The sequence below is a fragment of the Emys orbicularis genome, chromosome 14, assembly GCF_028017835.1.
Source record: "Emys orbicularis isolate rEmyOrb1 chromosome 14, rEmyOrb1.hap1, whole genome shotgun sequence".
Classification (NCBI taxonomy): Eukaryota; Metazoa; Chordata; order Testudines; family Emydidae; genus Emys; species Emys orbicularis.
Genome location: NC_088696.1, coordinates 10,657,021 through 10,681,670, shown reverse-complemented (window position 1 = coordinate 10,681,670; position 24,650 = coordinate 10,657,021). Strand labels below are relative to the sequence as shown.

At 43.3% G+C, this 24,650-nt stretch overlaps 1 protein-coding gene across 1 annotated transcript in view; it reads left to right on the top strand.

Annotated features, from left to right (window-relative positions):
* The window catches only part of PLCG2 (phospholipase C gamma 2), an 86,801-nt gene that overhangs the window by 21,845 nt on the left and 40,306 nt on the right, over positions 1 to 24,650 (top strand). Inside the window, exons 2-10 of the mRNA XM_065416466.1 lie at positions 6,591 to 6,731; positions 10,334 to 10,427; positions 11,833 to 11,880; positions 16,877 to 16,961; positions 18,004 to 18,087; positions 19,499 to 19,542; positions 20,830 to 20,902; positions 22,468 to 22,569; positions 22,763 to 22,881. Coding sequence (XP_065272538.1) covers positions 6,591 to 6,731; positions 10,334 to 10,427; positions 11,833 to 11,880; positions 16,877 to 16,961; positions 18,004 to 18,087; positions 19,499 to 19,542; positions 20,830 to 20,902; positions 22,468 to 22,569; positions 22,763 to 22,881 — 790 coding nt within the window. The remainder of the gene's footprint in view (positions 1 to 6,590; positions 6,732 to 10,333; positions 10,428 to 11,832; positions 11,881 to 16,876; positions 16,962 to 18,003; positions 18,088 to 19,498; positions 19,543 to 20,829; positions 20,903 to 22,467; positions 22,570 to 22,762; positions 22,882 to 24,650) is intronic.

The window sequence follows — 24,650 nt, the reverse complement described above, 5'->3', positions numbered from 1 at the left end:
TCTGTTCATGTGTTTAAGTCTGTATGCGTACTCCTATCCATACTTACATATATAGTTCTCTCTGACCATACCACTAAAGTTTTCAAAACTTCTTATCTTTTCACATCTTATCTGTCACCGTCTTCTCTCTTGTCTTCCTGAGACCCTACTTATTCCATCAGGTCAATTCAAAGCACTGCTCCTAAATTAATCTTCCTGACATGTTGTTCTGACCATGTCACCCTCTTCTTTGAGTCCCTTCATGGTCTCCTCCTTCTCCAGCCCATCAAAAACTGGCTTCTGGGTCTGATCCTAAACCTGCTGATGTCCTTAGAAGGACTCTGATGGACTTCACTGGGATTTGGATAAGGTTCCTGGTCCTTACCTGTAAGGCAGTTCGTAGCTCAGTTGTTCCCTCCCTACTTACTTGTTCTTATATATTATCACTTCAGCCCTGCCCTACTAATGAAGTCAGCCTCCATTGTCTGTTTGTCCACGTCTTACACAGGCATCTTTATACTTTCTTTTATGCCTACCTCTCATGCACAGAACACCCTCTGTGGAGTTGTTCATCAAGCCACTACTCTTCCTTCCTTCAAATCCTTTCTCAAGATCTTCAAGATCCTTACAGACCAGTCAGCTTAACTTCTGTACCGGGAAAGAAAATGGAGCAAATAATTAAGCAATCCATTTGCAAACACCTAAAAGATAATAAGGTGATAAGTAACAGTCAGCACGGATTTGTCGCGTCAAACCAACTTGATAGCTTTCTTTGACAGGGTAACAAGCCTTGTGGATGGGGGTAAGCCGCAGACATGGTATATCTTGACTTTAGTAAAGCTTTTGATACTGTCTCACATGACCTTGTCATAAATAAACTAGGGAAATACTACCTAGATGGAGCTACTATAAGGTGGGTGCAAAACTGGTTGGAAAACCATTTCCAGAGAGTAGTTATCAGTGGTTCAGAGTCATGCTGGAAGGTGTATAACGAGTGGGGTCCCGCATGGATTGGTTCTGGGTCCCGTTCTATTCAATATCTTCATCAATTATTTAGATAATGGCATAGAGAGTACACTTATAAAGTTTTGGATGATACCAAGTTGGGAGGGGTTGCAAGAGCTTTGGAGGATAGGATTAAAATTCAAAATGATCTGGGCAAACTGGAGAAATGGTCTGAAGTACATAGGATGAAATTCAATAAGGACAAATGCAAAGTACTCCACTTAGGAAGGAACAATCAGTTTCACACATACAAAATGGGAAATGACTGCCTAAGAAGGAGAACGGTGGAAAGGGATCTTGGGGTCATAGTGGACCATAAGCTAAATATGAGTCAACAGTGTAACACTGTTGCAAAAAAAGCCAACATCATTCTGGGATATATTAGCAGGAGTGTTGTAAGCAAGACACTAGAAGTTACTGTTGGTAACAGCTGGGTAGATGGCTTGTAGGGTGAACCTGGCCTATGCATATACATTTTCTTAGAGAAATTTTCTGTTTCCAACTGTTCGTTACATCCAGAGGGTAAATTTTGTCATTTATTCTGAGTTTGTACAACACCCTGCATAAGGGTCCCAGTCCTGATTAGCCCTTGCCTCTAGGCACTACTGTATTAAAAATAATAGTAATGCATATTTTGAACAATGTGACTATTTAAATAAGTATTTCTCTTGGTAACTTATTTGAATGGAGAAGAATATAGATTTCTTGGGTCAAAAGTTTTCAGGCAAAAAACTTGGAGCCCTGGTGCAATGGGAGTTCCTGGAGGCATTGTGCATATAATCCATGCAACATCTCTGTTATAATACTATTTATCTACTTCCCAATGCATAGAAATTAAGACTTGCCTAAGGCCATGCATCTCGCTGGCAGAGCTGGAACTGGAATTTGAGAGGTCCTGGATCTTAGCCTCATGTGCAGGCCACTACACCACAAGTCCATCTCAGGGTCTGAAATACTATGGTAACTGAAGGTGCTTCGGGATCCAGTCCGGACAAGTAGTCACTTGAATAAGTTGTCAAAATTGAGAAGATGACTGACTAGCCTCCCAAGTAAATCCTTTTAAACCCCACAGAAATAGCCACCTAATGGAATGAATGAAATGTAAACTAGAAGCTTGACATTTTGAAACCGGTTTAGCGCGTTCTGGCTGTCCAAACTGGCATGAGATTTATTGGAATAAATGTGAGGTTTTCCTCTTTCTCACGTTGCTGGGTTTGAGTTTGTGGCTTTATTTGATTTTGTTTTATGGTTATATATTTCCTTGGGATGTGTGCTAGTTGTCCTGAGTACTCTTTTATGGACCAACAGGGAGCCTGAAACTCTAAGTATTACCTTTCGGGGCCTGTGTTATTTCTATTAACTATGGTGGGAGCACGATCAGGCCATTGGTGTCAAAATTTACCCTTGGACATACATACTGGTGTAACGAGAGTCCTGTGTGCATATCTGGGAGCGGAACTTGGCTTTATATTTTGAGCACACGATTGGGAAGATGAACGGGTCTAATGCTTTAAGACAGCAAGAGGGTGGCAAATGATAGAATTTCTGGTGCATTCTACAAGTATTGTGGGGGCAGGAGTTATTTTCCGTTTGTATTTCCCAATAAAAGACCATTCTGTTCAACTGCCAGTGCATTCTAGATGTTTGATTATAAGCTCTTGTCAGTACAGCAAACTTATCGGACTGAATTTGAGACATTTTTAAACAAATCTTTCTCCATGGTATGCGTTTTCCTGGCTATACCCTTTTCTCATTCAGTCAGGGGCAGCCAGTCTGGATAGTGGAGTTGTAGAGTTTGATCCTACAGTGAGCTCTATGCCTGTGAAGTCAGAGGAGCTCTGCACAACAGCAGGATCACATCTGTTGTGGCTCTTCCTCTGTCTCTCTGAGGGTCTAGCCCATGATTTTCACCATGACAGTGCCCTAGAGAGAGCACTTTTTCCCAGTGCGTTGTCCCCCCTCACAATTCACAATATAGGCCGTATGGGAAAGCCCTATAGTATTTAATACAAAAGGATAGCCCTTCTATAGGGCGGCCTAGTTTTAATCATCATCATAAAATTAAACACAGAATTATGTATCTTTATATAAAATTCGACAAAGTGGTTAAAAAACAGCCTTACAGAATGGTTATCCTTTCCTATTCTAGAGTTTATTTAGGATAGTTTCTACAGCAACCTATCAATTTCATCCCTATAAAATTCTATAGAACTTTTTTTCTAAGGGAAATAAAGTATAATAATTCCAGGAACATAAAAGATACTGAATTTGAACCCTTGATAGGGAAGTTGACCTACATCACTCTCATTCTTTCTATTCTCCCTCCCTCGTAACTGCCTTCCCTCATGGTTGAGCTTAGTCACTTTAGATGGCCTTTCATTGTGAGATCCATCAAGACTAAACCCATAACCTTCAAGATTGGAGGTCTGGAGTGGCGGCTGAGTGGTTAAGGCACTCAAGTAGAGTTACAGGGAATCTGATAAATGTTTCCTGTTGGTTTACTGTGAATTGAAATCTGGTCTCTGCACCCTGATGTGACTTTGTCAAACCCCCTTTGACATGCTTGGGAAGTAACACCAACATTTTAAAATGTGGACACTGTGACGCTACGGTAACCCATCACAGACACCTTAAGATAGGCTCAGATCCATTTGAGGCATCTAAGTAAGAATTTCAGAGGGGCTGAACACTCAGTGGGAGCTCTTCGTTGCTCAACATCTCTAAAATTCAGGCTACATATTTCAGTGCCTAAACGTAGGGTTACCATTCGTCCGGATTTACCCGGACATGTCCTGCTTTTTGTGTTAAAGATAGCGTCCGGGGGGGAATTTGTAAATCACTAAAAATGTCCAGGATTTCCCCCCCATGCAGAGCGAGGCGCGGCTGGGAGGGCTGCAGGAAATTCAGCCGCTCGCATGGGGCTCTGGCAGCCAGAGCCCTTCCCCCGCAGCTTGCCGGGCTGGACTCCGGAGCAGCTGTAGAGCTCCTCCTCCGCATTCTGAGCCGGCCGGCCTGCCGGGCCGTTTGCATCGGGCCTCGGCAGCTCCTCCTCCCCTGCTGCCCAGCGCCCCGCTCCGGCAGCACTGGGTGGGGTGGGACCGGGTTGTGTGTTGCGCTGGGGAGCGCAGCCACGTGTCCGGCTCCGCACAGAGCCCAACACCATGTTCTGAGCGGCAGGGTAAGGGGGCCGGGGGCAGGAGCAGGGGCAGGGAGATTTTGGAGGGGGCAGTCAAGAGACGGGCGGGGGGGTCGGGAGTTCGGGCGGGGGCTTTTGGGGAGGGGTGGAGAAGGTTTTGGGCAGTCAGGGTACAGGTAGGGGGTAGGGTCCTGGGGGGCAGTTAGGGTGGGAGGTCTTAGGAGGGGGCAGTTAGGGGACAAGGAACAGGGAGGCTTAGGTAGGGGGTGGGGTTCTGGAGGGCAGTTAGGAGCAGGGGTCCCAGGAGGGGGCAGTCAGGGGACAAGGAGCGGGGGGGTTGGGAGTTCTGGGGGCGGGGCTGTCAGGGGGCAGGGGTGGGAAGAGGGATCGGAGCAGTCAGGGGACAGGGAGCAGAGGGGTTTAGATGGGTCGGGAGTTCTGGGGGGGGCTGTCAGGGGGTGGGGAGTGGTTGGATGGGGCATGGGAGTCCCAGGGGTCTGTCTGGGGGTGGGGGTGTGGATAAGGGTTGGGGCAATCAGGGTACAGGTAGGGGGTAGGGTCCTAGGGGGCCAGTTAGGATGGGGGGAGGGTCTCAGGAGGGGGCAGTCAGGGGACAAGAAGCAGGGAGGCTTAGGTAGGGGGCGGAGTCCTGGGGGGCAGTTAGGGGCAGGGGTCCCAGGAGGGGGCAGTCAGGGGACAAGGAACGGGGGGAGGGTTGGGGGTTCTGAGGGGGGCGGGAAGTGGGAGAGGCAGGGGCGGGGCTAGGGCGGGGCTCCTCCCGTCCTCTTTTTTGCTTGCTGAAATATGGTAACCCTACTAAATGTAGATTTAGGGGCCTACTCTATGCAGCCACATTTGAAAAATGTGGATGGAGATTTTTCCCATCTATTTTTTCCCACTATTCTTACTGGGAGTTAGTGGGTGGAATCTGGGAGAAGGAGTGGTCACTTTATCTTGCAGATAAATATCTGGGGGAAATAAAGCTCCTTGGGGCAGGGACTGTCTGTTTGTTCCATGTTTCTACAGAACCTAGCACAATGGGGACTTGGTCAAAGGCTGCAGCTTATAAGGGCTACCTCAATACAAAATAATAATCATTTTCTTCCCCTTTCCCAGCAGCAATGTCATCTCTGGGATAAACAACTCCAAATGGAGCAGTAAGTTTGGTCTGGGATAGTCTCACTCACAATAAGAACTTCCTAGGTGTATGACTATTCCACCATCCAGGCTTTGCTGATCAACCCTCTCCACCACCTCACACCAAACCACATCACATAAAAATTAATCATCCCACAGAGCTTTAGAAACAGGTGGTCAGCCCTTTCCCTCTTTATTTCACTACATTTGAGATGTTGTGATCTAGTAGCAATGAGGTGTTCTTTTAAAATACATTGTCTGTATCCCTGAATTGTAAAACACACAAACAGAAACCCCCAGTCAATTTCCTCTGACACTGTATGGTTTGATAAACACATTTCAAGAGCAGCTGTGCAACTTTTTTTTTTTTTTTGGTTCACTCCTCATCCTGTAACAAGTAACTCTTGACCTGTCAAAAGTAGGAAGAGCCATGCGTGCTTCTGTCCAGTCTACGGGCAGAACGAAACCACTTCCTCAGTTTTCTAATAAATATCTTATCGTAAGAGTGCACATATTCTATTTCAGTGCTGCCTCACAAATATTATGCAGACCTAGGCCTCGGGCTATGATAAGGACTGACTCTAGGCCATATATCAGCACAGTGTTCTCCTTTCATGATTTTTTTAAAGTGTAGCTATGCTCTATGGGAAGGCATAGGTCACTCAGCAGTGCTAAAAGTTGTATTAAAAGACAGAGACCTGTTTGGATCTGAGCAGAGGAAGGTTCATAGATATCGTAATGGTTACATTGAGGCTTAGCCAAAAAAAGTTCTGAAACGTAAGTGTAAAGTGTAGATTTCCCACAAAAACTGCTCAAGTTCTGCAGACCAGAAAAAGTTTGAGTTGGTTTCATGGTGCAAATAAAGTAACATCAACTAGTGGTGGTGGTGTGTTGTCCATTTAGAGTACCCCCAAACAGTTTGCCATTCAAAAAGGGAACTCCAGTGCCAAAGTATATCACACCTGCAAAAGTGTGCGGACAACTCTTCCTGTCGAGCCTATTGATTTTGATATATAACTTGGTCAGTGGAGAGAGCGTCATGGTCCCAGGAATAAAAAGAACGAGGAGTACTTGTGGCACCTTAGAGACTAACAAATTTCTGCAAAAAAGCCGCCTCTGCGTCTCCCAGTCTCCCCTGGCCCAGCCTTGAGGGCTGAAACACATTTAGGCAGTCACCACAATAGCAAGTCCCAGATGTCAGAATCATATAAATTAATACAATAATAATAATAATAATTAATAATAAATGTTTTGACATGTTTGTCTTTTTGCATTGGTCTCTGCTGGAATTATGTAAGCACAGGTTGTACTGACACATGTTATTTTCTTTCAGTGGATCTGATGGAAATAAAGGAAATTCGCCCTGGGAAAAATGCAAAGGATTTTGAGCGCGGGAAAGCAACACAGTATAAAGAGCATTGCTTCACTATTTTTTATGGTACCCAGTTTGTTCTCAACACCTTAAGCTTAGCAGGTACTTTTTGTGTGTGTGTGTCTTTCTTCTTTAAACCTTAAACAGTAAACCCTCCAGACTAGGGATTTATAGCATTGACAGAGCAGTAATGCAAAGCTTAGGCTGTTTTTCTTTTCCCCTGGCCTTCCTAACACATACCAAACATTTAAAATTGAGGAGGCTGAGAGAGAGCACCCTTTTCCCCTTACTGCTTTTAATGCCCCTGAATTGTGGCATTTGTAATTTTTGAGTAAAATAATTAATTAGGTGAGATTTTTTTCCTTGTGTTGTTTAAAATGATCATTTTCATGGCTTATGAGTGGGTCATTTTAGGTGTCTGAATTGTTGCAAGCAGCCTTGTGCCCTCCTTGACACCAGCACTGTATGTTTTAGGAAGATGAAATGCCTATTTCTCACTGCAAGGCACAAGTGTGAGGTATAAGCAGGAGATATATAGTAAATCCCTATGTGTATGTTTCTGTTGATCCATTTCTTTATACCCTGCAGCTTCCTGATGCCTCTTTAGAAGGAACATTATAGAGAGTCTTTTTTATGAAGTACATATCTTTTATTCATTCACTCATGTTTAGCAGTGTAGATCCTTTCCGGTTAAATATCTCAGGTGAGATTTTTTTTTTAACACTGGAGACCTGGGTGAAATCCTGGCCCTATTGAAGTCTGGAGATTTTGCCATTGGCTTCACTGTGGCCAGGATCTCACCCCTGGGTCTGAAACCTGCCTGGGGTCACAAGTAAAAGTGAATTTAGGATCCATAGCATAGTTTTTAGTGACCACATCAGAAAAAACAACCACACAACTGGCAGGGTCTGTTTACTTAGGCCATGTCTATACTGCAAAATTAAGTCAACCTAACTTATGTTGGCATACGGTCGTGACAGTAATTACATTGCTTGTGCGTGTCTACACTTTGCTCCTTGTGTCAGCAGTGCGCTTCCTTACCAGGAACGCTTGAATCAATTGTACTATCAGCGTGGGGCATTGTGGGATGGCTTCTGAAAGCCAGTAACAGTTGATGTAACCAACGCAGTGTCTACGCTGACATTGCGTTGACCTAACTATACAACTGTGACTCTACACTCCTCATGGAGGTGGAGTTATTAAGTCGTCATAGCAGGGCAATTACATCGGGAGCAAAATTTAAGTGTAGACACTTCCATAGTTAGGTCAACATAAGCTGGCTTGCATTGACCTAACTCTGTAGTGTTGACCAGACTCTATGAGAGGCCAAGCACTGGAATAGGAGGTGAATTGTATGCTCAAGTGCACTGTAAGGGCTGTGTATGTCTATATGAGGAGAAGGGATGTTAATCAAATTGAAAGGTAGGGAATTGAAAACTAATACAAGGAAATATTTTTATGCGCAACACAATATTATGCTATGAATCTCTTTGCCACAAGATACCATTGAAGACAAAAGCTTAGAAAGTTTCAAAAATGGATTGGATATTTTTATGGAAAATGAAATCATCAAATTACATTAAAAAGGGTGTTTTTTTTAAAAAAAAAAAAAAGCCAAAACTAGAGTTTGGATGTGATATTAAACCCTTATACTTCAGGGCATAAAACAATTTCTAATCAATGGAGATTAGGAAGAAGGGGATAACTATCTACCGAAGGGGTCTTGAATCTTCCTTGGTACAAGAATACATGGACTGCTGGTTTCACTGCATATGGGAATTCCCTTGGTCCTATGCTTGATCAACATTGTCAGTTTCATGAACATTAAATTCACTTGCAAAGTTGTAATAAAAACTGAAGTAATTTTTAAGATGTTCCTAGTAGAGTAGAGAAGTGATCAGTGTGTTGTAAGCATTATAATCCTAACAGCCATAGAGCTTTTTTTTAAATGTGGAAGTGATGCACTCCCTAGTTGAGGTACTTTCCCATGTGTGTAAGCAAACCCCATATTTATGCTTGTGAAATAATGTATTGCACAGAGGATTGGTATACTCAAATGTGGGTTTACATGTGAAGGAGCATGCACAATGAAAATTAATGGCTACTTGTGAAAATTTGGCTCCACATACCAGATTTGAATTTAGATTAAGCCCATAATATCCCTGAAATTTCAGATTGTGCAGCATCACTTTAAATATAATTGTGCACTCAGCACTGTTGGGCTGTATTTTCCCCTTGTTTTTTTCTCAGAATCTAGTCTCTGCAAGTACTTTGAGAACAATCAGTACCAGGAGGTATGTTGCCATAACACTGGTTCTCAGAACAACATGACTGATATTTTCAATTTCAGGAAAATCCTTTTCTTTATTAAAGCACTTTGTCTTGGTTTCTGAGAACAATACAAAGTAACTGTTACTTAAGGGGGAATGGCAGCTTTCTTTATGGGCAGAATTGCTTTGGGACAGTTAGACTGGCAATGGGTGGTGTCTGTCCTTCCCAAAAAAGTAACTAATTGAAAAAGATTTCCACAGGGATCTGAAGCTGGGCTCTGGCTTCAGTTTTGGAGAATACAGCATTGTTTGAAAGTATACTTTTAAAAACAATCTGTATCTTTTGAGAGACTGTTTTTGTTTTAAAGGATATTGCAGAAATTGCTCAAGTTGGAGATATTGGCTGGAAATAATTCTTCAGGAGGACTGTTTTGGTGGAGGGATGCTTTGATGAATTTCTGAACTGGAATGCAGTAACGCGGGGCTGTCCAAATTCTGCCCAACTGAGGGCTGCAAAGGCTGCGCCTAATCTGCAGCATGAAAGGAAAATTGCAACCCACCTGCACCTTTAATAATACAAATTTGTGTCCCACAGGGACTGTAGCTCCCAGAATGCTATCTGACTAGTAGTTACTCAGATCAGGTTGGATCATCACCAGCTGGCCCTTCTGGTTTGTGGGTACTAGAAGTGTAGATGCAAACTCATTTTGGAACAAAATAAAATTTCTAGCCATTTTCCTTCTGAAAATAGACCTGAAAATGTAAAGCTCAGGATGAAAGGAACAAGCATCTGAGCTCTAATTCTGCAGCAGGAGTCTGAGGGAATTTAAAGACTCTTCTCCCAAATACACCTCTTATGCAAGAAGTTAACTTTCCCCCAAACCATAGTCTGGCATAGACTGTGCATAGTGGTGTGATTATGGCAGCCAGGATGAAGGATTTGTTTTGCAGGCCACTCAGAAATGTTAAGGATTAGGGTTAGAGCATTGCATGCTGGAATCTGCAGTATCCACCGGCCACATTTTCATTTTAAAGGAGAGGGTGGCTCTGGGCTACATTCAGCCCATGGCATGTACTTTGGTCACCTTGAGAACAGAAGATGGAAAAAGCAAAAATTCTGCTGTATCACAGTGAGAACCTAGTTGTAGGTTGGCAGTAATTCTGCTGCAGCTTTGAAACTTCTTATGTTCTGATGAACAAAGTTTTAAAAGGAGATGTTTTAGATAGGTCTAACAGTTTTTTTTTTTTTAATCCTTAAGAATTAACATAGATTCTTTCATTGGAATGTGTTGGATTGGCAGCGTAAAGCTCTGTAGTGAGATTATCGTAGAGAATGGGTAGCCAACCCACCTCATACACCAGGGCTTATCTAAACATCACAGATTATGTCTTTGTTATGTATTAATGTTTCTCACAGTGTATTAATCTTTGCAGCTGATTCCAAAGATGATGCTGATAAATGGCTGTGTGGCTTGAATATCTTGCATCAAGAGGTTATGAACGCGTCCACACCTGCAATCACAGAGAGGTACATGGAATTTCCCCCCTTTGTTTATGAGAGACTCTTCAACAGCTTGACACTTCTTTGCAATTTGACAGTGAAAAACTGAAAAGACATTTTCAAGGATGAAACCAGTGTGGTCTGTCAGTTACATTAAGAGCAATACTCTACAGACACATGCTATGCTTAGAAAGTGTGGTCCAAATTCAGATCTTGTAGAAGCATATGCTACTTGATAGTCTTCTATGAAGTTATGGCTACTTACACTGTGATGGATTTGGCTCTATTTTTGGTTGGTTGATTTGTTATATAAACTCACCTGGTTCCAGGTTTGGATGCCAAAGAAAGTCTTTAAGAAGTTCATGGGAATGTCTGGTCTATGTGTGTGTTGGCGTCTGTTTCAAGTGAACCAGAGTTTCTCAGGATCTCATAACTAGAACCTCTTTTTCCCCCCCTCTCCCTTCCCACCACCCAGCCCTGGGCAGAGAATCCCCCTCTTCTCAACAGGCCCTGAGCTCCCTCCCAGACTTAATCTTTTCTCACCCCCTTCACCTTTTGTTAACAGTGGGGGAAAGTCATGGCCTGCTACCCTGTCTTTCTTTATCGGTTGTTTGTCCAAATTGCAGCTCAGGTGTTGATGCCCTGCCCATCTAAATCCAATTTCAACTGGGAAAAAGTATTCCTCACTTCCTGTCTTTAACTTTTGTATGGTGTTGCTCTGTGCTGTTATACAGTTGCTGTGCATCACTCTAGAGGTGTCTGCATTTCAGCAACAACAAAGTGATTCCTGTATAGACAGAGTATATGAAGTTTTTAGTGAAATGCTATGATTATCCTTTGGGATGAAACATGTCTATATAAACAGATCTTCCCTGTCAGTATTGCCAATATCATTAAAGGGATGCTGGCCCTAAAATTGACACTTCTGTCTGATTTATGTTTTTTTAACCTAAGAGAGGTCAAAGATTATTACAGCTAAAAGAGATTAAGTGGATTTTCTTTTTCATTTTTACTTCATGCGTTTGACGATATTTGAGACCACATCCTCAACTAGTGTCAATCAGTGTAGCTCCATTGACTTAATGGAGCTATGCCAGTTTATACCAGCTGAAGATCTGGCTCCTTTGTGCCCAGTTATTTTCACTGTTTCCCATATGTATGGTTAGTCATTTCCCTTGTTTATGTGGGCTTGTCACACAGCAACAAGGGGACAAAAACATTTTGTTTAGAAATAGGAAAATATTATTGTAAAGCCACAAAAAATAATCAGGGCAGATGCAGCACCTGAAAATGCTTGTGACTCGTTTTTCAGAATGTGCTAGATTTCCAGTTTAAATATCTCTACTTACTTTCATCACTGAAATTGTGATATTGAACAGGCTCTGTTTGCTCTTAATTCTTTAAAATAACTTTTCTGTTTTTTTTTTTTAAGTTGGCTGAGAAAGCAGATCTACTCTGTTGACCAGACTAGAAGGAACAGGTATGAATCTCACCCTTTTTAGATTTTGCTTAGTTTTCATGGTCAGTTTTTCTACATGAAGTATAGGAGTGGAGTTTAAAGTAACAAACATCACTTTGCATAAGAAAGCTGTGACTTAGGTAACATGTGAGAGTCCGGGACACTGCACCTGCTCTTTCGTTAGTAATTTGTGTTCAGTTTTGTTACGGAGACATCAAGCATATGAAATTCACTGATGCGTATACATAGTGTAACAGAGAAGGAAATGACCACCACTGAATCATTTTGCTTTTAGCCCTTTCGTCATGGCTGGAACTAGGATGAGTGTAGTTTTAGGCAGGGAGAGGGGATGTTTTCCCCTTCCCGCTTTCAGCTCCCCACTCCCAGCAGCACCGAGCTGCTTCCTTTGGAGAGGCTAATCAAGTGGGAACCCAGAGGCTGGGACTCTGCTCTCCTGCCTTGGCTATGCCCCGAGCACTGCCTGAGAGGGTGAAGAGAGTGAGGAGGGGCACAGATAGAGTTGGCCTAACAGCAGCAGCCACAACAGTCCTTCCTCCCCACACTGAGTCAGAGCCTTGAGGAGGGGGAGCATGATTGGGTGAAAGGACAGGGGAATCCTTGGAAGGTGAGGTAGGGACAAGGAGATCCATGGGGGGGGACAGTCTGAGTAGGGATAGAGAGACCAATGGAGCAGGGTCATCCTGGAGATCCGGGGAGTGGGGTAGGTTAGGCAAGGGGAACACAAGATAGTCCTTGAACATAGAGGTGGGAGGAAGCCAGCAGTGGTCTTTCAGAATTAGACTGGCGACTGTGGCAGTGTTCCAGAGAGTTTGCAGAGTTCTCACTTGCAAGAACTTGCTTTGGTAAATATAACTTGGTGAAACTGGCCTGGAGGTTTGCGATTGTTACTCTGTTATGTGTCAGGGGAGGAGACCTAGGGCTTAGGAGTTACCTCAGGATTCATGCTTCTCGGCTGAGGAAGCCGCAGCATATTGTAATCATGGAGGTGGCATATTTGGGTTCCTGTGGGAAATGGAAGCTGCTCACTTCAGGCCCATGCAAAAAATGGCGTAGATTTTAGTCTTCAAAATTTCCCTTTATGGTGAGTGAGAGCGAGAGAGAATCCTTGCTCTGCTAGCTGAGGTGCTGGATAGCCTGTTGCAGTGCAGAGGATGCTCTCTTGCAAATTCAGCTGCAAATTTCTCTTTAGAATTGATGTAAGTTGTACGATGCCTTGAGAAGGAAATTAACCCCTCAGTGGGTGGCACTTTAATGCAGCTTAGCTGTCCCGTTTTCCCAGCAGCATGAATGTTTGTACTTCTGGTTCAGTGCAGAAAATAACATTCGTTTCCTCTCATTTAGCCTTTTCCTAAGAGTAAAATAAAACGTTCTCATTGTCTGGATGAAAACATGTTACTGCAGGAAATAACACCATTCTGCAAGCAATCTGTAGTACTGGGCAGATGATTGCGATACAAACCGAGATGGAAGGGCACGAACAGAATTGGGTTCTCAAGCGTAGGGGCTCACAGAGATTTTAGATATCAGAGACTGACTCGCTTAGTCTGGAGTGGGAGGACAAAGTGCGCCAGCTGCACCATTCTTTACTGGATGCCAGATCACTTCACTGCACTTGGCACCTGCTCTGTTGCTGATGCATTTTGATAAGAAAGCACCACAACAGGGGAGAACCATGAAACAAAGGAAAGCCATAGGGCAAAGAAGCTTCAGGAGATACTACATCTAGTTAAGGTTATGTTAGTTTCCATAGTTGTTTTACCACTGGAAGGTAACATAACTGACCCCCCTTGGATGTGTGCTGAATTGTGAGGTGATGGTGTTTTCACTTTACCCAGAGAGGATTCCCACCTTTGGAAAACTCCAGGAAACAGATGAATGCTGCAATTAATTTTTTTTTTTTCATTTTATTTTTAGTCACTTAATTATAAAGCTGACACTTCCTGGCTAGCCCCAGCAGTGAAGCTTTGCTGCCATATGCAGTAATGAAGTCAGCCCTAGGTTTAGGCCTTTGCTTGCCTGTCCAGAAAGAGCTGTTGAGAGGCAGTGTGCTCAGCCCCGTGGGTGCAATGGGAGAAGTGTGTGTTCTAATGGTCTGACAACAGGACCAGGACCTTCCTGAGTTCTAAACTTGGCTCCAATACTGACTCCCTCTTTGGCTCTTGACTGATCTCTCAGTTTCCATGTCTCTTGACTGCTCTGCCTCAGTTTCCATGTCTGCAAAATGGGGATGATGATACCTCACAGGGCAGTTGTGTGGATGGATATTTGTAAAACACTTTTTGAAGATCAAAAGGGTTTCTTACAAGTGTTAATTGTTGGGTTTTTTGCTCTCATGTGACCATTTCTAGCCAGTGCTTGGAGTAGCATTGGCATCTAAAGGGTCACAACAAAGGCCTAGAACTTGAGGCCTTGGTTCCCATCCCTGCTCTGCCAGAGACACTCTATGTGACTACTTAGTTGCTGTGTGCCTCAGTTTCCCCATCTGTAAAATGGGGATGATAGCACTGTTCTGGGAATACGTAAATTAAAGATCGTGAGGCACTCTGATACACTGAAACCAAAGCTGAAGTTGATGAGGGAGATGGGAGGTCTGAAGCCCCATTCGCTTCTCAGCCGCAGGGGGAGGGGTCACTGTACAGAGGTAGCTGCTCCACAGTTTGCTCAGCTCCCATGCATCGGGACCCCCCCGCACCCAGAACCCCACCACTGAGTCCTCTGCACCTGAGCCCCTACCCCGCCGAGCCTCACCCCCTGCACCCAAACCACCCTCCCGCTGAACCCCCTGCATCAGGACCCCCACCCTGAGGAGCCCCACCTCCCACACCTGGACCACCTCAACAAGCCCCCCGCACCTGGACCCCCACCTCACTGAGCCCCAACCAGTTGCATACAGATCCCCACACCTCCAGCACCCGGAGCCCCTGACACGCAGAGCCCCCCTGAGTCCCAACCACCATCACATGGACCATTACCCCTCTGCACCCCCCCACTGAGCCCCTGTGCATCCAGAGCCCCTCCCCCACACCTAGGCACCCCACTGAGCCACCTGCACCCAGATTGCCCCACACAGAACCCTCTCACCCCATAGCTGGATCCCCACACTAAGCCTCTCCACACTTCGATCCTGCCAGGCTGAGCCTGTCTGCCCCACACATGGATTGTTCCTCTTGCTTGCTATCTTGGTGCACCTAGCACGGAGGGGGCAGGGTCCCGGGGTGTTTCTGGGGCAGACCTGGCCCTTGTGCTTTGTCAGCGTTGGGTGCAGCCTCACTGCCAAGTCCGTGTCCCAGGGTGGGGGCTGCAGGGTGATCTTCCACCCTGGGACACGGTGGCCCCCACTGCCATGCTGGAGCCTCCACATTTATTTATTGACAAATAAAATATGCAGAATTTTTTTTTTTTTTTTTGGTGCAGAATTTTTATTTTTTTGGCACAAAATTCCCTCAGGAGTATTGTGGCTCTTCTCTAAATCCTCTCCAATTTATCCAAATGTGAATTGTGGACACTAGAGCTGGACAATGGGTGTGGATGATGCTATGTCTTCAAAGGAACCCCTCTCTGGAGTTATTCTCGTGCAAATTTTGCTTGAGTCAGGAGTATAGGAGCATGCCCCAGGGTTGCATGAGCAGTCTTTCACCAATAAAAACCAACTGTAATACCTTAATGAAAAGCGGTTGGAATTGATGTCTGAAGTTATCAAATGCTGTTCTAGATTTCACGTTCCTAAAAATGTGTGTACAAGTGTTGTTCCTGCATGATTGCAGAATACCTGTTTTGCACATGGAGAAGGACAACTGTGCGTATATGTTGGAGATGTGCCAACTGTCCATTTGTGTCTGTGTTCGTGTGTGCATAAACAGGTTCAGGCTGAATTTTATGGGACCCAGAATTGATATGCTATTTTTTCTGATCACAAAACCAGGGACTGGTTTAAGGGCAATTGAATTTTGTATCGTTAACTTTTACAACATTTGCTACCTATGTATCTTTAAAAAGGAAATTTACTGTTTTTATAACAAGGTCAGTATAGGTTGGTCCAGGAGTGGGCAAACTTTTTGGCCTGAGGGCCACATCTGGGTATAGAAATTATATGGTGGGCTCACGAAATTGGGGTTGGGGTGTGGAGGGGGTGAGGGCTCTGGCTGGATGTGCAGCTCCGGGGTGGGGCCAGAAATGAGGAGTTCAGAGTGCAGGAGGGGGCTCCGGGCTGGGGTAGGCGGGTGGGGTGCGGGGTGGTGGTGAGGGCTCCGGCTGGGGGTGCGGGCTCTGGGGTGGGGCTGGGGATGAGGGGTTTGGGGTGTAGGAGGGTGCTCTGGGATGGGACTGAGGGGTTCAGAGGGCGGGTAGGGTATCAGGGCCTGGGCAGGGTGGTTGGGGCGCCGGGGTGTGGCTCAGGGGTGCAGGCCCCAGGTGGCGCTTACTTGAAGGGGCTCCTGGAAGCAGCGGCATGTTTTCCCCCCCACGGCTCCTATGTGGAAGCACAGCCAGGCGGCTCTGCTGCGTGCTGCACTGTCCATAGGTGGTGCCCCTGCAGCTCCCATTGTCTGCAGTTCCTGGCCAATGGGAGCTGTGGGGGCAGTGCTTGGGGCGGGGACAGCGTGCGGAATCCCCTGGCTGCCCCTATGGGTAGGAGCCGGAGGGGGGACATGCCGCTGCTTCCAGGAGCTGTGTGGAGTGGCCCCCGACTCTGGCTGGAGCGCCGGAGCGGGGCAAGCCCCAGTCTAGACCCCACTCCCCAGTAGGAGCTCGAGGGCTAGATTAAAATGGCTGGCGGGCCAGATTCGGCCTGCAGGCTGTAGTTTGCCTACCCCTGGTTTAGTCCAACTTTCAAAGAAGTCAGTAGACTTCTGTTGCACTTGGATTGATCTATGGACAGAGAATGTTTTAAAAATGTATCAATAATTTAACTTTTGTGTTGATGAAAATATATGCCACTGGATAGTTGTAGGTTGCATAGATACTAATAGAATGCTGTTTTTGCCCTCTTGTTTTTCAGTATCAGCCTTAGAGAACTGAAGACCATACTTCCCTTAGTAAACTTCAAAGTAGGCAGCGTGAAATTCTTGAAGGATAAATTTGCGGTAATTATCCAAAGCACCTGATGGCCAATATTTGGTGAAAATATTTATTGACTCTTATATACAGCATCTTACCTGTGGCTTTTGCTTCTTATCATGTGACTTAATCTGATTTATATTGGTTAATTTCAGAGTTTAGGTTTGAATGTAATGCAGAAGAGTTTTTTAATTATCTTTATTACTGTTATTAATATTGCAGTATTGTCCAAAGTCAAAATCAGGCTTATGGCCCTCTTGTCGGCACTGCAAATGTGTAGGAAGATCTGGTCACTGCCTGTTTTAAGGCTAGAATTTGCATTATGAATGAAGCAATACTTTTGGTTTCTATTCAATGTGAACTACTGTTAATAACTTTTGAGGCCCCTTTGCATCCCTGCAGGAACATTAAAGATCCCCTTATTTTTCTTGCTTTATACCTCTCTATTCTCCAAGTCCCAAATTATAGTTATTGGTACTCTGGCTAATGAGCACTGAATGAGTCATTCTTCAGAATCTGCCAGCTGCCTTCTTAAGTGAGCAACTGGCTAACTGCCTGCTGGTACTCTGAGCCTGGGTAGTGGACAGAGATGAGGGGCAGGAACAGTGTATTACAAATCAAGATTCTGTTTGTTCAGTTAGCATATTAATGTTGTTAAGAAATCAATTAGCCATCATGTCAAAACAATTAAAGTAAAAGTATGGCAGCCATATGTGCCTTGGAAGACTATGGCACCTGGACAGGGCCGGCTCCGGGCACCAGCTTAACAAGCAGGTGCTTGGGGCGGCCAAGGGAGAGGGGCGGCACCTGCGGCAATTCGGGGGTGGCAGGTCCCTCACTCCTTCTAGGAGCGAAGGACCTGCTGCTGAACTGCTGCCGCCAATCGCGGCTTTTTTTTTTTTTCAATTGCCGCCACCGATCGCGATCGCGGCTTTTTTTTTTTTTTTGCTTGGGGCGGCAGAAATGCTGGAGCCGGCCCTGCACCTGGAAAGGGTATGTCACATGTGTTGCTGTACAGGTGTAACCTAGGATATTCCAAATACACTGTTTAATACTTCCTCCTCACAGGAAATAGGAGCTCCCAAAGAAGAACTTAGCTTCGAACAATTTCACGTGTTCTACAAGAAAATTATGTTTGAACAGCAGAAATCGGTAAGCTCATTTATAGATAGATAGCCAATCTCTACATACTATTATCCTGCTTGGTTTGAATAAAAGGTGAATACTGATTTCTCCTCCTTACCCCCACCATAGAGAAGCCCTCACTTACAGTATTGTATTTGATGTGTCTGTGACAATCAGTGCCAATAACTGGATTCATAAAATAAATAGATAAGAAGTTTGTGTTGCTTCTTAGGTGTTTAAAAGGTGAAAGTGTGCACACATGTAATGGGATTTTGTTTGTCATGTGAGTCTTTCTGACCAGTTTGTAGGATGTCCTTAGTCAGGTGCAATTAATAAATGTTAAGTGAAATAAGGTTTTCATTTTTGCATGACTTCCCAATTTAATTTATCCCATATGCCAAAGGATACTCTTTAAATTATGCCGGTGACATGTCATGATCACCAAATAATGACCACTGCCATTCTCACTTATGTCTAGAGATGATACGTGAATATGTTTGGTGTACTGCATGACATGCTTGTGACAGTGTAAATGCCATGGAATTATGCTAGTGATTTATTTGGTTAACTATTTGATCACTACTTCCAAATGTTCATTCCATCCAGATTCATGAAGTCAATGGGAGCTGTAAGTGTTTTAGCATCTCTGAAAATCAGGGCTCTTATTTAGGTGCCTCACTTTAGCACCCAAGTTTGAAAATGTTGGCATAAATATCTGAATGCTAGTTTCTGCACCCTGTTAATTGTGCCTGCAAATATGTAGGACATAGTTAAAACTGAAGCCTTCTATCCTCAGTTGTACATGGGCATGGTTTATTAGTAATTCTTTTTTTCAGCTTTGCAGATTAAGCTAATGCTATTAAAAAGACTTCTTTGTTTAGCTAACCTTGTTGATGTCTCTTTTCATGACACTTCACTTAAACAGAAAAAAGTTACTTAAAGAGGAGAGCATAGCACAGTATAGTGAGGTTATCTGATTGACTAGTTATCTGATTGTCCACACCCTTGGTGCATCATTTCAAGGAGACTCCTCAACTTGCTTAATTACTGTTTACAACTAAGTTTCCCAAGCTCTGTACTCTGCTGGTCCAACCTGGAGGCCATTTAGTTTAGATTTTGTATCCAGGTGACTAAATATGATACAAAATACATGTTTCCAGTTTTTCTGGACAATCTAGCAGGAAACTTGACTGCTTGTGTTTATGATGTGCATTAGCAAAACCAAGTTTGGCTGTGAATTGTGTGCTTTTACATGGAGAAGGCCTGAAGTGTAATCACGACACATGACAGTCTGTTGTTTCTTACTTTTCATTTTAACTCAAAATTTATCGTGCTAACATAGCTTGTATAAAATGCAAGTAGACATTTCTGTCCCTGCTAATAGTTACAGATATTTCTGATCATTGTGTGTCTCTCTTTTCCCCCCCCTCTTCTTAAGATTCTTGATGAATTCAAAAAGGATTCTTCCGTGTTCATTCTTGGGTGAGATTTCCTGTTACTATAATTTTGTGCATGTGTGTGTGTTGGTTATAACACTGCAGGACTTTGCATACCCAAAGATTTCATGGAATCTCAAAGTCCATTCTAATTTTTAAGTGATGTCACTGTTCTCTATTATGATATTTTCATTAGTGATCAGAGGTGGCATATCTTGTTGCTATGGTACTCATTAAGATGAATGAAAATTTTTCATATACCGTTTTATATGAATTTTAACATCTCACATTTTAAGACACTCTTCCTAAAATTCTGACTTCAGTGGAAGATTTCCTGAGTAAGGACAGAGTAAAAGTGGCATAAGGAAGCTGTTGATAAGAACCAATACTTTGCCCACAGATGGATTTCAGTCAGAGCTGCTCATGCTTAGCCTAGGACAGAAGTTGTCTCTGTGTCTTCTGATGAAGAAGTTTAATTTTTAACTGAAGAGGCGTGTGGTGCATGGACTTGACAGAAGCAGGGCAGAATTCTAATCCCACATCATGGAATGTCATTGAATCTCAGTTTCCCTGTCTGTAAAATGGGTATAATATTTATTTAGGGGAGTTGAAAATTAACTGTTTGTACAGCTTGTTGAAGAAATGAGATGCTGCAGCATAAAAGTGACAAGTATTGTTGCTATTATACTTTTCTGAGACTAGTTTTTCATAACTTTGAACATTACATCTACAATTTTGTTTAAAGCATTTGAGAAGTTCCTTTAGAAATGGTTGCCTTTAATATAGGGCCCAATTCTTTAGCCTACTGAGTAGAATTTATTGAACTCATTGGGACTGCTGGCATCAGGTTTTGGTTCTCCATGTCAGCTCATCCAATAAATATTCAGAAGAAATGGCTTGTGGGATTATGGCTATGCAAATAATTTACAATAATAATATTGTTATAGTACCATAATTAAGATGCACAACATCCTAGTGAGGTGAGTGTTGTTTCCACTTTACAAAAAGGTAAACAGAGAGAAGTTAAGTAACTTGCCCAGGGTGACAGAGTGAGTCATAATGAAAGCTGGGAAGGAAACCCAGAAGCTCTGATTCAAAGTCTTGTGATCGAGATGCTAGACAGCTGCTTTTGGGGCCTGATCCAAAGCCCATTAAAGATAATGGAAAGACCCCCTTCAACTTCAGTGGACTTCGGATGAGGTTGTAAATTCATGATATAATTTACTCGGTTCTCTACCATTGTCCTGCTATGGCCCTGACTTAAATGATATTTGATCTACCCCTTTTTTTTTTTTTAATGAAACATTAAATTTTTCCCTTTTCTCTGGTCTAGAAATACTGACCGTCCAGATGCTTCAGCAGTTCATTTGCATGACTTCCAGAGATTTTTGCTACACGAGCAGCAGGTGAGAAGGTTATGAAACTCAGAATTCTTCCTCACCAAGGTTCACAGCGTTATGTATTTTTCAAAGAGTCACAGTCTGACATAAAGGATGACTGATGATAATTGGCATTGAACCTTGTGGGCTAAATCTGAGCATTGGTCTTAATTATTAAGGCATGATCTTTCATTGAGCTACTGTTTTTCAACTGCACAAAGAACAAAAAGGTGTGCAAATGGATTTTTCTGGCCTCTGCTAAGCTGCTAAATAAACGGAGGTGGTTATTGACTGACGACATGTAAATGTCAAGGATGATACCCTGGCCCCTTTGTGGGTGGCACCATGTGAACATGTGGACTGAAATCCTGGCTCTGGCCCCATTGTGGCTGGCACAATGTAAACGTTTGGGGTGGTGTGCCAGCCCCATTGGAATCGAAGAGAGTTTTGCCATTGACTTGAAAAGGGCCGGAATTTCACTCCTGATGGGTGCTGTCTTTGAAGAAGTTGCCCTGTACTTGCAGGCAGTTGGGTTCAGTGATCTGGGAACGGGCTTGTCTTCATCTGTAACAGCTCTGATCCTGATTCACAGACAGCATGGTTTAGTTTGACTGATAAAGTAATGAATTAATTAATTAAAAAAATTGTCAGGCCAAAGATTCACTAAAGGAACAAAGCAGTTCATTTTTGAAGCTGTCTGCTGTATTACAGTGTGCATAGTCTACATCTTTGGAAAGTCTGGAAGTCTTCTGTACATTTAAGCTTTAAGACGTTCCACAGCCACTACTGAACTCCAAGTTTGCAAATTTGTTTGAACACTCAAATCAAACACTGAAGTTCATTGTTCCCATGCATTCCCTGTATGGGAATACCTAATATCTTTTCCCCTACAAAACAATGTTGAAAGAGCATAAAGGTTGTAAAGTCAAGCACTCAAAAGTTAGGAGAGACCAGAATGAAGATCTTCTCTGTCTTCAGTAGGGCCAGGATTTCACCCATGTATAGAGTCCCCACCTGTGACAGCCTAGCATTTAGACAGAGGGCATCTTAGATCCCTAAAACATCACATAGGCTTTTCTTCAGCTAGGAAAGACATTATCTTTTATTTTTAAACTATCATTTATTATTTTATTTCTGTAACGCCTATGAGCTCTAGTCACTGACCAGACTATTGTGCTAGGCCTTGGACAAACATTTAACAAAAAGACATTCCTGAATATTCTTTGGGGAAAAAAACATGAGCCTAAATTACAGTAGAAAAATTCAGTGAACTCAAACAGCTAGAGAGGTTTGTAAAACCTCCAGATATTCTGGTTTCACCCACTTACAAGTATCAGTATGTGATCTTAGACACTGATTTTAAATGCAGCAGTAGCCTGAACCACTGAGAGTCTTTCTTACTGGATGGGTTCATCAAAAGCTGCAGTTCTGTTAACTGTAGGCAATGAAGAACGTAGTTTAGTAAATCACTGCTATGGGCGTCTGTCTGTCTATTTCATATATATAATATATAATTTCATTCACAAAGTCTTATTACCTTTTTTGATAATAAAATAAAACAACTTAAATGATAAACTTTTTTTAATTTAAAGGAGTCTTGGGCACAGGATCTCAGTAAAGTCCGAGAACGAATGACAAAGTTTATAGATGACACTATGAGAGAAACTACTGAGCCCTTCCTCTTTGTGGATGAGGTGAGATAAAATATTTTCTTATAGTTCTATATATGTTTAACTTTCTCTTCTAGTTCCTTGAAATTTAGTTTGCTGGGCAAATCCCCCTCTATTAGCAAGAGGGCAGTTCCTCTAAGCTCTGTTGTTAGTGTTATATTCTCTTTTCTTTTCTGATTGCATGCATTTAAATCCATTCTCTTTTTTTATGTTTTAGTTCCTCACTTACCTTTTCTCAAAAGAAAACAGTATTTGGGATGATAAATATGATGCAGTAGATGCTCAGGATATGAATAACCCTTTGTCCCACTACTGGATTTCTTCCTCTCACAACACGTAAGTTTCCAAAATCTTGATCGTCTCTGATGAGACAGACCTGGTGTATATTAAGAGAAGCAAATATTAGTTTAAGTTTTATGCCAGGGGTGCTCAGACTGGATCTGTGAAGCCTTCCTGAGAAATTGCATCTGATAAGACTCGCTGACTTTTTCACTGAGTTATAGTGGCAGAAGACACAACCCCTTCCCTCCATCTCCCCTCTCGCCCCCAACAGAAGAGCACAAGAAACTTTGTTAAAAGAATGTAGTCCAGAAGCTGAGTTCAGACTGCCACCGTGAGCTTCCTGTAACTCCTTGATGCCAGAAGATGGGGATTGAATGACTGTGGGTGCAAAAATTCATGCTAATGAAGGAGTCTCCGCTCCTCTTGACACCTACAGCCCTGTTCAGTTAGCATCATTGTGCCTGGGCATTACAATGCCTAAAGGGTCAAATCCTGCTGGCCACATGTAGCGGGACTTTTGCCTGAAACTGGGCTGCAGAATTTGGGTCAAAGTCCTGTCAGAGAGTCTCCATGGGACACGTTACTTACCACTTCATTTCACTATGGTGGCTTGTATTTACCGAGAGATACCAGTACTCTGAGCATCACCTGTATTACAGCATTTTAATCTGTTGGGCATGCATCTGTGATTATAAACATCTAGAGAAGGGTTACGATAGTATTTTGAGCTTATATATTATCTACAGTTACAAAAGAAGCGTGTGACAGCACCTGGTGTCCTTGCTCCCAGGCCGCTTCTAAAATCAAAATAATATGTAATATAACTTTAGCATGGTTGGATCATCTTGGGGAAACTGTCGTCTTCCTTTATATGACCTGAAATGTAGCAGAACTGTGATGGTTGTTCTGAGCAAGATGGGGGAAGAGCAGGCTGCTGGTGGGAGTGGGGACACTGGGATAGACCAAAGCTCTGTGACTATTCACACTGCAGAAGGGGGTGGTTCAGGGAAGAGGAAGCATGTGGCTAATGGATCTTGAAACAACACGTTTCCACTGGTTAGAAACTAGCCCTACATGGCCTTTGTATGGGAGACAAGGATTCTAGCAGAGAGGGACCACAGGTGCTGCTATACAAAGGCATATTGGAACGGAATTAAAAGTAGCAACCTTAACTTTGATCTTCCTTATTGTTCTGGATTTATTGTACAACCAAAATGCGTTCTGTGTTTAATAAATTGTTGGCAATTACCATTTTGGGGGAGGGTTTCCTGTTAAACATTTTACTATTATGAATCATGTTTGTTATAATGGTGCCCCATTGTGTTAGGTGCTGTAGAGAGTATTAGATGGTCTCTGTTCCAGTCAGTTTACAATCTGAATAGACAAGACACACACAGGCTAAGGGAAGGGGTATAACACAAGTAGAGTGAGTAGTTTGATAGCAGCAAATGTCATGTTAGTGCCACGATTAATTTTTTGGGGTGCGTTTACTTGGGGATCAGCTAGATGGAAAGAGAAGAAAACTGGGGTGAGGAGGTACAGGTCAGGTGAGAAGAGGGTAAGGGGAGCAGGTGTGGAGTGAAACTGAGGCAGAGAGACTGCGAAGGAGTGGTAAGAAGAGAGTGGGAGGGTTGGAGCAAACATCCAGTCGGCACAATGCAGAGAAAGTTTGGTCAAAACCGTAGAAATTCTCTGAACTGTAGTAAGGCTCTCAGTACTTGTCCTCTGTGAACTGTGGCATGCAAACTGTTAGGCCAGATACAAATCTATGTGGTGGTGAATTTTCATACTTAATCAGTACTGGATGCAACAGCAACATAACA